This window comes from Camellia sinensis, chromosome 9 (genome assembly GCF_055761805.1).
Source record: "Camellia sinensis isolate YWXY chromosome 9, ASM5576180v1, whole genome shotgun sequence".
Classification (NCBI taxonomy): domain Eukaryota; kingdom Viridiplantae; phylum Streptophyta; class Magnoliopsida; order Ericales; family Theaceae; genus Camellia; species Camellia sinensis.
In genome coordinates this window covers 82,267,123-82,283,857 of record NC_138969.1, presented here as the reverse complement: position 1 = coordinate 82,283,857, position 16,735 = coordinate 82,267,123, and the positions used below count along the sequence as shown (strand labels likewise).

Below are 16,735 nucleotides of genomic sequence, written 5' to 3'. Positions count from 1 at the left end.
TTTATGTTCTTGTACTCAGTATTTATTTTATTCCCTATGTTTCCCAAATAGTTGGAAAATAAGGTTTTAAATATCTGCCATTAATTTTTTTGGGGTGCACATAACCACTCAAATCTTTCAAATGGTATGCCCCGAAAGGCAAAACTCTATGAATTTGATATGGTCCTTCCCAGTTAGGTGACCATTTGCCAAATCTATGGCTTTTAATTCCTATTGGGAGTATTGTCTTCCACACCAAATCACCTTCATCGAAACCAATGTGTTTGACTTTCTTGTTATAATTTTTGGCTGCTTTCTTCTTCAGAAAGAGAATGCTATTTAATGCTAAAATTCTAGCTTCATCTATATCTTCTAATTCCAAGCACATACTTTGATAGTACTGCTCAGGATCCAACTGGTCTTGGCATCTTACCCTTAAGGATTTAACATTGATCTCCACTGGTAACACTGCATCATGCCCATAAACTAAGGCATAAGGAGTGACTCCTGTGCTTGACCTTGGGGAAGTTCTATTAGCCCACAATACATCTAACAATAAGTTGTGCCAATCTCTCGGATTATCTTCCACAACCTTTTGTATTCCATTTTTTAAGGACTTGTTAGATGACTCAGCTTGTCCATTGGCTTGTGCGTAATATGGAGTGGAATTCACAAGGCTAATCCCGAACTCAGCCACAAAAGACTTTACCATTTTCCCATCAAAAACAGTCCCATTATCGACCGTTATCGTTTGTGGGATGCCAAATCTATGGATCAAATCTTTAATGAACCCAATAACCTTCGTCTGATCTACAGCTTTATATGGTTTGGCTTCGACCCATTTGGTGAAATAATCAGTAGCCACCAAAATAAAACAATGATGCTTCGAAGAGGGAGGGTGTATTTTCCCCATCATATCCATGGCCCATCCTCTAAATGGCCAAGGCTTTACTACTGCATGTAGATCAGTTATGGGCACATGCCTTATCGTACCATGCTTTTGACATGCCTGGCAGCCCTTTGCATATTCTATGCAGTCTTTAAGGATAGTTGGCCAATAATAGGAATGTCTTCGAAGCAGCCATCTCATTTTTACACCAGGCTGATGTGCACCACAGATACCTTCGTGAACTTCAACCATAGCTACTAATGCTTCTTTTGGCCCTAAACATTCCAACAATAGACCATCTCCCCCTCTTTTGTAGAGATCATTGCTATATATGATATATTGCACGGATTGCAATTTAACTCTTCTGCTGGCTTTCGAGGATGGGCCAGCCAAGTATTGTATTATTGGATGTCTCCAATCCTGTTCCTGCAGATCATTATAATTGATTTCCAGGACCATGTTCCTCTTGCTTAAAGGTGGTATAAGTTTTTGGTATGTCGTTTAGCTTACATCCCAATGAGTACCATCTTTTCTCTTGAAATTTGAAGCTTTCTGCGCCACATCGTTAGCTTTATTATTCAAGAATCTCGGGACATAAGTTACATTTACTATTTAAAATTGAGAGAGCAAATGTAATGCGACGACATAATATGGCAGCATACTTATACTTTGACATTTAAAAATCCCTTTTACTTGGTTAACGACCAATTGGGAGTCTCCAAATATGTCAACTGCATGTACTTGTAATCCAATAAGAATTTCCAATCCTACTATCAAAGCTTTATATTCAGCTTGATTATTAGAACAAGCAGTTTCATCTATTCTGAAACCATGTGTAGTTTCGATTCCCCGTGGTGACTTGATTACTATACCAATTCCAATTAGGCTATTGGCTTTCGATCCATCGAACCACATTTGCCATGGCTCGACACTAGCCATACTGAGTTCCATTATTTCTGGACTCTCTGTTTGAGATGGATGGTCTGCCAAAAAATTGGCTAAAACTTGTCCTTTCACTGCCCTTTGGGGCACATATTCTAAGTGAAATTCTGACAGGGCTAATACCCATTTGCCAATTCTTCCCCTCAACATAGGTCTAGATAACATGTATTTAACCAAATCTGTGGTTGCAATTACCAAGACAGTTGTAGGCAAAAGGTAATATCTTAATTTCATTACAGCAAAATACAATGCAAGGCAAAGCTTTTCTACAGCTGAATATTTACATTCGCAAGAATTTAAAAATCTACTAAGGTAATACACAGCTTGCTCCTTGCCTTCCTCATTGTCTTGGGCCAAAAAAGCTCCCAATGAATCTTCTGCTGCGGCTATGTACAACTTCAAAGGCTTAATGCCATTTGGTGGCATCAGTACCGGAGGGTTGGCCAAGTAGGCTTTGATTCTATCGAAAGCACTTTGATGCTCCGTTGTCCACACAAATTCCTCTTCATCTTTCAGCCTTAATAAAGAAGAAAAAATTTTAGTTTTCCCTGCAGTGTTAGAAATGAATCTTCGAAGAAAATTAACCTGACCAAGGAACTTTTGTAATTCTTTCTTACTTGATGGAGGTCTGGCTTCAATGATGGCTTTGGCTTTATTCTGGTCGATCTGTATTCCTTTCTTGTGTACTACATAGCCCAAGAAGTTTCCAGATGATATGCCAAAAGCACACTTAAGAGGATTAAGCTTCAATTTGAACCTTCTCATTCTTTCAAAGGCTGCCTCTAAGTGAAACAAATGTTCCTCCATGGATTGGGATTTAACCACAATGTCATCAATATAACATTCCAAATACCCACCAATAAGGTCATGAAAGATAGTGTTCATAGCCCTCTGATATGTGGCCCCAGCATTCTTCAGGCCAAACGGCATTTTAACCCATTCGAAGGTCCCAATATTCCCAGGGCACCTAAATGCTGTCTTGTGAACATCTTCCTCCGCAATGCAGATTTGGTTATAGCCTGAGTGTCCATCCATCATTGATAAAATGTGATGTCCTGCTGAGCTATCTACCAACAAATCTACTATAGGCATAGGATATTCATCTTTTGGAGTTGCCAGATTTAAGTTTCTAAAATCAATGCATACTCTCATTTTGTCATTTTTCTTGACTACAGGTACAATATTAGATAGCCACTCAACATACCTGGCTGTTCTGATAAAGCCTGCCTTGAGTAGTCTAAGAATTTCTTCCTTGACTTTCTGGATCACCTTTGAACGCATTCTTCTTGGTTTTTGTTTGTATGGCTTGAAGTTAGGCTTCATGGGAAGTCTATGTTCCACTAATGACCTATCCAATCCTGGTAGTTCATTGTATGACCATGCAAAACAATCTTTATATCTTCTCAGAATAACCAACAACTGGTCCTTATCAGGAGAACTCAACCAAGCACTTATATAAATAGGTTGTTGTACAGAATCTTCCCCTAAATTTATTTCTTCTAAGGGGTCTTGTATCTGAGTACCTACTGGAACCCCTTCTTTGATCTTCTCTGACTTCGCAGGAATCTCCTTGCTGTGTTCTGCTTCCAGGCTCTTTGATTCCTCCTCTTTATTCTCCTCCTCATGGACAAAATCTGTCCAAAAGGATTCTTCTTCCTGTATTTCTTGGACTTTTGTTTCTATGTCCAATGCACAGTATTTATCAAGAGTTGAAATTCTGGCTTGTTGCTGCTCCCGCTTGCAGCCAATCATCATGACTTCTTCCTCCTGCTCTCGAACTTTCTGGACTATTGACTTTATATCGAATATTGAAAATTTGATTAAAGCCAAAGACCTGGCTTCTGGTGCTTCATCTTGCTGCCTATAACCAGGCATCATTGTCATCTTTAACCTCTAGCTCTTCACCAGCACTCTCCTGGACTAAATGCTTCAGGTGTGCTACTTCCTTATCAGCCGTTTCTTCGGCTGAACCATCGAATTCCATCAGTATACTGAGCGGTGCCACGCCGTCAATATACAACTTGGCTTCTGCGAAATCAGCACAGGCTATGAAAGGTTGAGGATCTGCATTAATTTCCTCCGTCTTCCCATTGCCTAGAGCTATTATCATTTTTTGATGCAAAGAGGAAGGCACACATTTATTAGTGTGGATCCAATCTCTACCAAGTAAAGCATTGTACTTCGCATTGCTATCGATGACGAAAAACGCCGTCATGCAGTCCTTGGTTCCCACACTCAGGTTGATGGGTAGAATTCCCTGGGCCATCTGCTTGTCTCCGGCAAAACCAGCGATGGTTGTACTGGTTGGGATCAACCTGGGATTCCTCTTTCCTAATTTCTTCAAGGAGGATTTCGGTAATAAGTTCACCGCCGCTCCATTATCCACCAAGACTCGGTTTAACTGAACCCCATCGAAGAAGGCCTTAATGTACAAAGGCTTAACATGCTGCGTCATGGAATTCGAGGGATATTCGAATGGATACGAGAGGTTAATGCTTACCACTTCCTCGCTCTCATATTCAGCTTCCATTGGGGTAACCATTTCGAAATTATCTTGCACCATACTCGCTTGTGAATCTTCACTAGAGATCGGAATTGGATCAGCTTCCTGCCCCTCTTGATTCTCATCTCTAGCTTGGAATTCCTGTGGTAGTATGTGTACCATGTTCACTGATACAGGGGGAAACGAGCCAAACTGGATGGCTGGCTGTACCTGTTTCCCCTCTTGGTCAATTTCTTCAGAAACATCCTGCATGATGCATTCTGGTATTTCATTGCTAACAGGTCCCTTCGAATGATTTTCCTCAGCTGGCTTTCCAACCAGAAATGTTTGCTCAGCCATGAAGGCTTCGAACATTTCTTTTTCCACCATTTCTTTCTTCTGGCTTACGCCACTATCTTCTTCCGTTTCGCTACCACTCTCCATCAGAGCTTTCTCCATCCCTGCTAGACTTTCCTTCTCTCTGGCCTTTAGTTCAGAATGAACCTTGGCCAACTGTTCTCTGCTGCGGTCCACCTCGTTTTGTATAACTGGCTTTGAATTATGGTCTGACTTTCAATTCTTCTTTTCTCCTATCTGGATCATCGAAGAACTTTCTCCACTTTCTTTCAGGTCTCTCTGGTATTGGGTGTACCTACGCTGAATTTTTCTCCTTTGTGATCTGGAAATAACGGGGACCATATCTGGTTCCCTCGTTCGTGGGTGTTTCAGCAATACCTAGTTATTGGGGGCCACCAAAGGAGGCTTAACCATCCTACTTTGATTTCCAAAATTCCTTTGGAAAGGCATTTCCCTAGGTTTGTTTTGCATCACAAACCAATCTGGGACTCCAGGCACCCACGAACTTACTGACCCAGACGTTGAACCGCCTTTTTCTTCTTTCGAGGTCACCTTCGAGGCTGGCTGTGAAGACAATTGTTTGGCCCTGTCTCCAAGCTTTGAGCCTGATTCAGGTTCTTGGTGATGGTGATCATTTTCTGTCCTTCGTGAAGCTGGCCCAAGGGTCCAATTCCTGGCTTTGATACCAAAACCTGAACTCTTCTCCAGCCTTCTTTCAGAATGACTACTCTCCAACCTGTAATAGTTAGGCGATCTGGACTCATAGAAGGGCCTCTTGCCTTTAGCATACATTCTATCAACTGCAGGTTCAACAACTAATGGCTGCTGCCTAACATTAGCCGGATACGACCTTTTGTTAGAAGCATTGGTTGGTTTGGGACGCCTCTGCACATCCCTGTAATACTGTTTCCCATCGACTGGAAGGCCTTTCAACCACTTATAACTCAGTCTGCACCTGGGACACATTCGTTGCATTACGGCTGCCTCTAGGGAGTCATCATCCAGTGCTTCTTCATCAGAGTCTTCCCTCTGATGTGGGAAATCTCGTCCCATGGCTGGTGGACTTCTAAGGTCTTTTTTGGTTGCTGTCTGGTTGGCCACATGCATCTGTACATTGACTTCCTCCAATTCTTTCAGAGACAAGTTCTGAAAGTCTGACATAATGACATTGGCTGCCACCTCTCCAATTTCTGGAAATGGATTGCTATCGATCCCCATGGCTTTTTCAGCTTTGGCTGGGAACTTCAAACTCCCCTTCCGAATTTGTTCTTGGATCCTGTCTCGAAAAACAACACAGTTTTTAGTCGAATGAGACCAAGAATTATGCCATTTGCAATATATTTTTCCTTTAAGTTCATCAAGAGATGGAATTTTAACACCCTTTGATAACTTAAGGAAGTTGGCCGCAAGCAAATGATCAAAAATGTCATCTGCCTTAGTTAAATCGAAAGAATATTTCCTGTGGAGATCTTTCTTTTTAAACTGCTGGTCAATTGTTGTATCTTTATGGGTTAATGCTTCACAGATCATAGGCTCTTTTCCCACAATCTCTGCTGCATCAATCTCATAATTAGGATCTTTGTAGTATGTCCTATATGATGCATTATTTCGATCCTGTTCCTCTTCTAGTAATGCTTCATATCTAGATACTTTATAAGTCAGTTCCACTAAATCTCTAAACTCTGTTAAATCAAACTTCTTTCGAAGCCTGAACTCTAGGCCATTTTGGGCCAATCTTACAAATTCAGTTTCTGGCAAGATTACTCTACATTTATTTCGAGCCCTCTTAAATCTGGAAATAAACTGAGTAGCCTTCTCTTCAGGCCTTTGACTCAATCTGGCCAAGTCTGCCATGGAAACTTCTGGCTCTGATTGGAAGAACTGGGCATGAAATGCCTCTTCCATTTGCTGCCAAGTCTGGATGGAGCCAGGTGGAAGGTTAATATACCATACAAATGCTCCTCCGGTTAGAGAATTTGGGAATAGTCTCAACTTTATATAGCCATGATTGGTAAATTCACCACATTGAGCGGCAAACCTAGCAATATGTTCTACTGTGGATTGGTTTCCGTTCCCATGAAAGAGGACAAAATCTGGTATCCTGAAACCTCTTGGATATTCATGTACCCTATCGACCCATAATGGGTATGGTTTTCTATACACAGGGGTCTGGACCCCCCGAGCCATTGGTCCACACAACTCCTTGGTAGTAGCCAACACCTTGATAGTAATCTATATTTATATAGAGAAAATATTCTACTGGTTGTATTTTGAATCTTCTAGAATATATATACATACATATATATATATATATATATATACATTGTTACAAAGAAGTCCTCACATTCTCCTGCAAGTCTAAGGCAGCACTCGTGTCGAGATCACCAAGATATTTTATTGTTCGTTCTGAACAAGAGAGTATAACATGGGAGTTTGCATCGACCCCTCAACACAAATTTCAATTAAGTCAAGACCTACACAATAGAGAGAGTCGAACACAGGCCAAGTGCCATGTATAGTAATAACTTGAGGTCCTCCCCAAGCCAACTCTACTGTGCCCAGGGGTAATTTTCTAAAATATAATGCCTTAAATCTTACCTTTTATTCCCTATTTGTTACTTACCAATTTGGATGATTGGTATTTTTTCTTCAATAAGAATTACCTGTCAGTTGTAGCAAGAAAAAACACATTACAAATCAGTGACTGATTTTTCCAGAATTTCAACCGCAATGGAGTGTACGAAAATTATTACAAATCTGCACCCTCTTTTGTCTCTTTCCCTGACACTCTCAATCCCTCACGTTTCTCTCTCTCTCTCTCTCTCTCTCTCTCTCTCTCTTCTTTCTTTGCTTTTTATTTTTATTTTATTTTAATAAATATTGTATAATTTTTAAATTTTAAATAATTTTTTTATAAAATTAATAGGGCAAATTACCAACACTTCTCTCGAGATTTGATTAAAATACAGATTTTTCCCAGAGGTTTGAGAAATTAAATCATGCCTCTAAGATTTATATTTGCATAACAAATTGCCCCCTAAGATTTATATTTGCATAACAAATTGCCCCTCATTTGTTATGCAAATATAAATCTCAGAGGGCAATTTGTAATTTTTCAAACCTCAAGAAAAAATTTATATTTTAGTCAAATCTCGAGGGAGGTGTTGGTAATTTGCCCAAATTAATACCATTAAAAATATATTAATGATACGTTTAAAACGAGACTAATATTAAATATATTTAGTAAATTTAACATAATAATTTAAAATAATTTAAAAATTACATTGTTTTAAAATATGTAAATGATTAAAATGAAATGCCTAATTAAAATTGATATGAACAAATATAATTCAAAATTAATATAATTCAAAAGGTATTGATAAAATCTATTTTTTATAAAGTTAATATAATTCAAAAGGTGTTGATAAAATCTTTAAAATAAGACTAATATTTAACAAATTTAATAAAAAAATAAATTAGTAAATCAAAATGTATAGAAATTTACATAATTAAAATGACTTGTATGGTTTAAATTAATATAAATAATATATTTTTATAAATTTAATTTTTAAATAAAATATACTTTTATTTTTAAGAGAAAACATAGAGACTAATAAAAATAAAAATATTAACTTAAATCATATAATTAAAATTTAACAAATAAGATTGAAACATTAAAATATTAACTTAAATCATATACTAAAAATAGTTACAAAAATTAGTTTAAAAAAATTAATTGCATAGTATATTTCAACTTTATAAATAGTTACAAAAATAGCAAAAATTAGTCCCAAAAAAAATCACATAATATATTTCAGCTTTAAAATATTTGAGCATGATGCATGTTCAATCTATGCCAGAGTACAATTCCAATTTGTGTGGGGTGCAAATCCAGTATGTGTAGACTGCAAGTTTAGTCTATGTGGGGTGCAAGTTCAATCTGTGAATTAATATTTGTATGGTTTAAATATATATCATTTTTATTTGTATAATTTGAATTAATATTTATACAAGTGGAATATTATTTATTATTATTTTTATTACAAGGGGTTTGATTTAATATTATACAAATATTAATAAATAAAATAAAATATTTGTAACTATTTTTAAAGTTGAAATATAATATAAAAATTAATTTTTGTAAAGTTGAAATAATTAGTTTAAAAATAATTACAAAAAATTAATATTTATAAACATTTTATATTTCAACTATTTTTATTATATGGGGTTTGATTCAATATTATATAAATAATAATAAATAATATTCCATCCAATACAAATATTAATTCAAATCATACAAATAAAAAATACATATTTGAACCATACAAACATTAATTTAAAAAATTAGACTCGCATCCCACATAGACTTAGACTTGCACCCACACACAAATTCGACCTGCACTACTAGACTTGCACTCAACACAGACTACACTTGCACTCCCACGTACATTCAACTTGCACCCGACAAATTAGACTTGCACTCCCATACAGACTGAACTTGTACCCTACATAGATTAGACTTGAACCCTATACAAATTAAACTTGCACTCCACTCACATATTTTTAAAGCTGAAATATATTATGCGAATTATTATTTTTTTTGACTATTTTTTGTTATTCTTATAATTATTTATAATGAAATATACTATGCGATTAATTTTTTAAAACTAATATTTGTAACTATTTTTAGCATATGATTTGAGTTAATATTTTTATGTTTCAATCTTATTTTCTGTTGATAACTACTCTTTTTTTTTGATAATTTTAGTGACTTTTTATTTTTATTTTTAAAAACTATGTATAAATTTTAAAATGTAAATGTAATCTTTTTAAAATTAATACCATTGAGATAATATGGACGATACTTTTAAAACAACAGTAATATTAATAATATTTAATGAAAAAAATATAAAATACCAATTTAAAACTAATAAAAGTTGCATTATTTTGTAATATTTGAATAATTAAAATGTGATATATGGCCAAAGTTAGTACAAAAAATTACTTTTGATAATTTAAATTTAAAAAATATATTTTTAAATTTCTAAATAAAGAAAATTTTAAAATTTTAAAAATATCTTCTTTTTTGTTTGTTTTCATCAAACTTATTTATAGTTTAAAGAATAATAAATTTGAAAACGTAACCAAATAGTGATAATTAGTGTTTAAAGTCTTAAAAACTGAAAAATAATATTTTTGTTGAAGTAATTTAAATAGTTTATATTCATATGTTCGCGGAGTTAGTTTTTTAGTTAAAATGATTAAAAAAATCAAAATATCTAATCATATCACTCATTTTATTTTTTTGAATGCTTTTCGTAAAAATTTAAAAAGTTAACTAAAATTGTCAATTCCCAAATGAACTTAATTTTTGTTCATGTTATTTTTAATCAGATATTTTATTTTAATCATTTAAATATTTTAAAACAATGTAATTTTTAAATTATTATGTTAAATTTATTAAATATATTTAATATTAATCTCATTTTAAATGTATCGTGAATATATTTTTAACGGTATTAATGTTATAAAAAAAATTATTTATAGTTTAAAAATTATACAATATTTATCAAAACAAAATAAAAATGAAAAGCAGAGAGAGAGAGAGAGAGAGAGAGAGAGAGAGAGAGAGAGAGAGAGAGAGACTAAAGTGTCGGGGAAAGAGACAAAAAGAGAGTATAGATTTGTAATAATTTTCCCACACTCCGCTGTATTGAAATTCTAGAAAATCAGCCGCTGTTTTGTAATGTTTTTTTCCTGCAGTAATTCCCCCTATTTTTTTGAGAGCAATGTATCTCGAATTTGATCAGGCCTCAAGTGGTTTAAATTTTGTTTTGCCAGTCGTTTGGCTGGTAGTCCGGTTGGTCGTTTGGTAAAAACACTGACAGTTACAGTCGACAAGATAACAACCGTGGTAGACAAGTGCTTCATCCAATCGTTAGAGTGGTCGTCCGGCCGGTCGTCCGATAAACACAAATTTGTGTCATTTGAGGTAACTCAATTCGAGGCATCAAGGATTTCTCTTTTTATGATGAGTAAAAAATTATATATTTTTGTGTTAAAAAAATTATGTCATTTTATAATTTATGTAAAAAAATATATATTTTTTGTGATCAAAATTTTTTTGTCGTTTTATAATTTATTTTATGAAATTTTGTGATATTATTATAAAGGGAGCACATAGTAACATCTCTCAATATAAGAACTTGCACAACTTTATTTTATGAAATTTTGTGATATTATTATAAAGGGAGCACATAGTAACATCTCTCAATATAAGAACTTGCACAACTAAAAGGTGCATATAGTAAAAAAATTATAATTTTTTGTGATAAAAATTATGAATATTTGTAATGTGTCTTACGATATTTTGTGGTAAACTTAAGAATAATAAATTTATTGTATGTTGTTAAAGTTATGAATTGTGAAGGGATGATACTGTGTGATTTTTGTTATGACACTTTTTTATTTTTATTATAACATTTTTTAATGAGAAAAGTTATTATATTTTGTGGTTTATGTTACGAAATTTTATAAAAAAATTATAAAATGAATAGTATATTTTAGGGTGCACATTGTAATCTCTCTTTTCATATTTATTATAATTTTTATTTATCTATTTTCCATTTCACCATCCTGCCCAACACTATATTTTATTACTTCAACAATGGCATTAGTTGAGGCTAAAGTTTTATCTGACTTAGCCTATTTGGTTTTAGTGGGATCTTTTTTAAAAATATATTTTAATTTTTTTTGACTTTTTTAGAATATAAAAAAATTTACAAAATAAAAAATTGATGCATTTGAGAAATTACTATAAAGGTTACTTTCTATTAGTAAAAAAGTTGAACGACTTTTTAGTATTTTTAGTTAATGACAAATAAAATTTAAACTTCTTAACTTATTTTAAAAAAAAAAAAACTTGACTATTTAGTTGATGACAAACATGCTCTTAATGTGTATAGATATCCCATTCATTTGACCATTTGTCTATACATATGAGAAGTTATTTGATAGGTCTGTCCTACACTGTGTGTCGACCTTATAATAAAAGAATACCAAATCACTTTATGTAAAACATAATAAGGGTGAGCATTATCCGGATTGAGGTAAAATCAGGACCAATTCGTTATCTACGGTTCCTGAAAAATTAGAACTAATCCAATCCGTTTAAATCGTGAAACCAATCCGAACCAACCCATTTAAATACGGATTAGATCGGTTTAGGAACACGGATTTACATAATTAAATAACAAAAAATATATATAACACTTTCATTTCATAAAAATATAAACATAGCACCATATTACTTTCACAATAGCAACATGTTTTTTTATAATAGCGACATACTGTTCTAAAATTTAAATAACCATTAGAAAAGTAGTTCCACTATAAGTATTTAGACCATAACAAATTAACACTAAAAACTAGCAAACAAAAATAATAAAAAAAGATATTATGCGAGTTTAGGTTTGGATCTAAGTTTTATATAAAATAAGAGAAGATACTATTCCGGAGGGTGTATAATAAAAATATAGACTATTTGGTATACGGTCCGAATCGGTTCCAATCCGGAATCATGGGGTTCAATCCGGAACCAATCCGTAAACTACGGATTTTTAATTTTTCAATCCAGAACCGAACCACGGATTTAAAAAACCAATCAAAACCTACTGGATTGGACTAGACTGAATCGAATTACGAATTTCACGGATTCCTTGCTCAGCCCTAAAACATAGGGGAAAAAAGTAAAAAAACGCTAATTACATGACCCTACACCATTGCAAGGGCACATCACCAAAAATGTAAGGCAGACTTGTTAAAAAATTTCTCCTATACATAGGCATGTAATACTAGTTAGTTCTAATGAAGTTACAAGCACCATATAGAAGTAACCAATTTGGAGGATTTTCTTATCAGACCTTGAAGCAAGTTCTAATTCTCAAATCACAGCTTATCAAGGATGCAAGTTATAGATGTGTGTGTGTATGGTTGACTTTTGCCATTGTGATTTTTATCAAGAGGTTGAAGCTGCCTCCATATCTACTCAAGTCTTGAATATCTTAAAACATATTTTTTTTTTTTAAAACTCGGCCTCAAAACTCACTTTGGAACTCTGTATGTACGAGTCGAAAATACCTTTGATAATGTTTCTACAGAAACCAGCCATGAAGAACCACCGCCTACATCACCAGAACAAGAATTTAATACAAGCATATCATCCAAGCAATAAAATGAGAAAAACAAACCAAAAACAAATACCAACCAACTAGATAGCACTACTCCGATTGACAAAAACTGCATTTTTTTCTTTTTCTGTTTATTCAATTGCAATTGCAATTGCAATCGCAAACAAACCTCATTCACAGCCAATCAGGCGCAAAATTGTAACGTACAACCAAAGAACATTAAAGGTGGTGCAAGAATACTGCAAAAAGACATCAAGGCACAATAAAATATATAGTTACGAGGTGCCTATCATACTTCACTCCAACAGCTCTTTCTTCAAGGTCATCGTGGACACCAAAGGTAAATATAGTTCGCCAATATTTACTCATCCACACTCTTGTCCTCGATCTCATTCTTTATACAAAGACAAGCATTTCCCGGATTAATAAGTCCACTTTTATATAAAGTGTCAAGTTCATGAAAATATGGGCAAGTTTTACCATTATCGGGACGCTTCTTTCCATTCTCCATCGTTCTTTTATAGTACTTGTTGATGTTTTCCCATTTCTCTTTGCACTTCTTCGCACTTCGGCTATAACCCATGTTAGACAATCCAACAGATACCTCTTCCCATATGGAGCCTTTCGGTCCCTTTTGGAACTTATGATCCAAAGCAGTTCGAGCTGTAATGAGGGCTTGTACTTCAGATTTTGGCCATCTCTTATTACACGGATCAAACCTGAGATCTTTCTGATCATGTATTTCGCATTCATCTTTTTCTGGGCATGAAGTTTCCAACGATTTGGGGATTTCAATTTCATGGCCTAGCAAATTCTGAATGAAGGAAATGAGAGCTAGGCTACGAGACCTCTCTTCGGCTCTTAATTCCTCATCCTTCTTTGCCCTTTCAATCTCTTGCTGCTTCCAAGCTTCTTCTCTCTGGATTCTTTCCTTTTCCTTCTTCTCTATCATCTCTATCAGCTGTTTATGCATCTGCTCTTGCCTTTGGATCACCTTCCTCATCATATTTTCCAGATACAATTCGAGCTTTTTCCTTGTTCTTCTCTTCCTCTTACGATTTGAAGGTTCTGTCATGGCTTCTGATGAATCACCATCATCATCTGAAGATGAACTGAAACAGAGAACAACAACATTAGTTCAACAATGATGGTCTGGTGTGTGGATTTTTAAGTGAGTCCTGAAACTGCTTCACCATATAGAATTTCCATCACTTTATATATTCTCCCACTTTTTTTTTGCCCACACAAGCTTCATAAATTTATCACATCGCATTTTTCCACAACAAGATCCCTGAGGCAAAAGCTTTCTTGATCTTCTTAATCAACAACTGATGAGCATAAACATATCAAGTAATCGTTTCTTAGCATTTTAGGACTGTTTTGTTTGCTTTGGGGAAGCCAAAATTTCAATGACCTTTGACTCTCTCAGAAGCAAGAAAAAACATTCTTCCAAAATCCTATTAAAGGGCATTGAAGTTTCAAATTTGAAAACCACCTCCAACAGATAAAACATTACTGCAAAAACTATTAGAAGCCTCAACAGCACGGTGACACATGTTGCCACCAATACCATCCCACCAATCCCAAACACCTCTCTGCATCTATTATTACGAACCACTATCCCATGAATGTCACACAAGTGATACCGCCACTACTCACACCAGCTGCAACCCCAGTGCCAACATTTCTACACCTCCACTAGCAAATACAAACTAAACATCAATAAAAATGTAATGCATCACAAGGATTCATCTTTGGACTGGCTCAGCCTAGTTAATAGACCATTCTTATAGAAATATTATACAAAATTTGCAACCACAACGATGTCACAGTGGCATTTTCGTAATTAATAGTCATCGGTCGATTCTTTATTTTGAAGTGATAAGCCTACAATAACAATTCAGCCACATCTTTCCGTACAAGTTTTTTTTGTATGTTTTTTCTGTTTGTATAGCATTATTCAAAAAACAAATCAACCTAAATAATTTCAACAATCTCAATGCAAGTCATACAAAGTGTAAATATGGCTATATTTATCATCATCTCGATTCACTCCGCCATGATTAATCACAATTATTATAAACTCAGGCTGTGAAGTCATTATTCTTTAAAATTTTAAGTGGTGGCATGAAATTATGCCAACACAATTATCTTTTCCCTTGGTCAAAGCTTTTGAGAACCAAATAAACAGTGCTTATACACTAATTAAATAAAGAGACCCACTATATATTAGAAAAGGGAAAGAAAAAAAAAAAAAACTTTAATAAATAAAAATATAAGACACAAGTTCAACACCACTTAACAATAAAACTAGTTATATAATTTTCAAAAAGACTTTGTAAATGATAAATAAATTTAAGTCAAAAGCACAGCACATGACTTGGTAGAGCATTTTTTAAGTTAAAAACCGATAATCAGATCATCAGTTTTTTCAATTTATTTAAGTTATTTCAGTCTAATAAACTATAAACAGAAGCAGATACTCCCAAATTAAAATAAGCAATAATCACCACTTAGAAGCTCTAACAGCCCTGTTTGGTGAAGCTTTTTTTAAGCTAAAAAGCTGATAATCAGAAAATACACCGCTTCCCCAGCTTTTAAATAATCAATTTATTTAAATTATTTCTGCATAATAAACTATAACCAAACAATCTGTAACCAAACAGCCCTTATCTTACTCCTAAACAAATATGCAAAACACGTAAAAATTACAGGCAAATGAGCATACGAAAAGTTAAGATAAAAATAAATAATAAAAAAAATCAAAACAACAATCATACCAAAAACTATATAAAATAGACACAAACAAACAGAGACTAGAGATGAAGAATTAAAACCTTAATTCGGCTTCAAAAAGAGGCCCCGCAGAGATTAAATTCAAACACTCAGCATTAATCTCCGACTTCATTTTCTGCTGTATCGCCGGAACTTCAGATGTACTCCCTCCATTGAGTAGCTGAGTCAGAAACCCTAACTCGGCATCACAACTCAGTAGACCCCCACTTCTTTCAGCCACCGTAGGATATGAATACTCCGGCAAGGTCCGACCGTGGCATCTGATCGGACGGAGCTTCTGCGGCGGCGGCGGCTGGGAGTGGTGTTCCGTCTCCGGCGGCGGCGGAATCTCCGCCGTCCGATCGGCGTAGAGTATGTGGGAAGCTTCGGGAAAAGGCGTCAAGTGTACTGGGAACTCGACGTCGTCGTTTGGTAGTTGTCGGTCGCCTGTGAAGACCTCCATAGCAAAAGGTTAAAAAAAATAAAGCCGCTGATGAGGATGAGAGATGGATAGGTGAAATGGGGCTGGTAAAAAATAGAGTTAAATGGGTGAATCATATTGTAGAGGAGTGTTTTTTATCAAACAATTGCCCTATATTTTTGAATAAATTACACTCGCTTCATGTTGTATTTTCACTCATGTTATTTAAAAATGATCGCATAACTGTTTATTAAGGGTGGGCGTGGGTCGGTTGCGGCAACGGAATCTCTAATCTGCCATTCGTTTATCAGATTGGTAGATTGAAGAAAATCAATCCGTATCCATCCGCCAATCCAGCGGATGCAGATTGACGGTTTGGCGGATAGATACGAATCAGTTTGGCGGTTTGAAATTTTATAAATTTTCAACATAATTCAACTTGTGCACTTCCTAAAAAAAATATTACAGTCAATGACTTAAAAAAGTATTACAATTACTGCATGCCTCATCCAAAGAAAGAAAGTTTGAAACTTTAAATTATCACAATCACTGCATGCCTCATCTACATGTTACAATCACAGCATGCCTCGTCCACATAAAGTATTACAATCTATGGTTCTTAAAATATAAAAACAATTCAAACCACCAAAACCATAAACAGAGCAATAGTAAAGATTGTATGTTTCTGTATTGTTACATTT

General features: G+C 34.6%; 1 protein-coding gene across 1 annotated transcript; it reads right to left on the bottom strand.

Moving 5' to 3' along the window:
* Nucleotides 1-12,937: 12,937 nt before the first annotated feature.
* Nucleotides 12,938-16,240, bottom strand: LOC114278616 (Homeodomain-like superfamily protein). The gene is made up of 2 exons (XM_028220698.2): nt 15,676-16,240; nt 12,938-13,950 (listed from the first exon to the last, which is right to left on the bottom strand). Exons 1-2 carry the CDS (start codon nt 16,074-16,076, stop codon nt 13,200-13,202), a joined length of 1,152 nt encoding a protein of 383 aa, XP_028076499.2. The 5' UTR covers nt 16,077-16,240; the 3' UTR covers nt 12,938-13,199.
* Between the last annotated feature and the right edge of the window lie 495 nt (nt 16,241-16,735).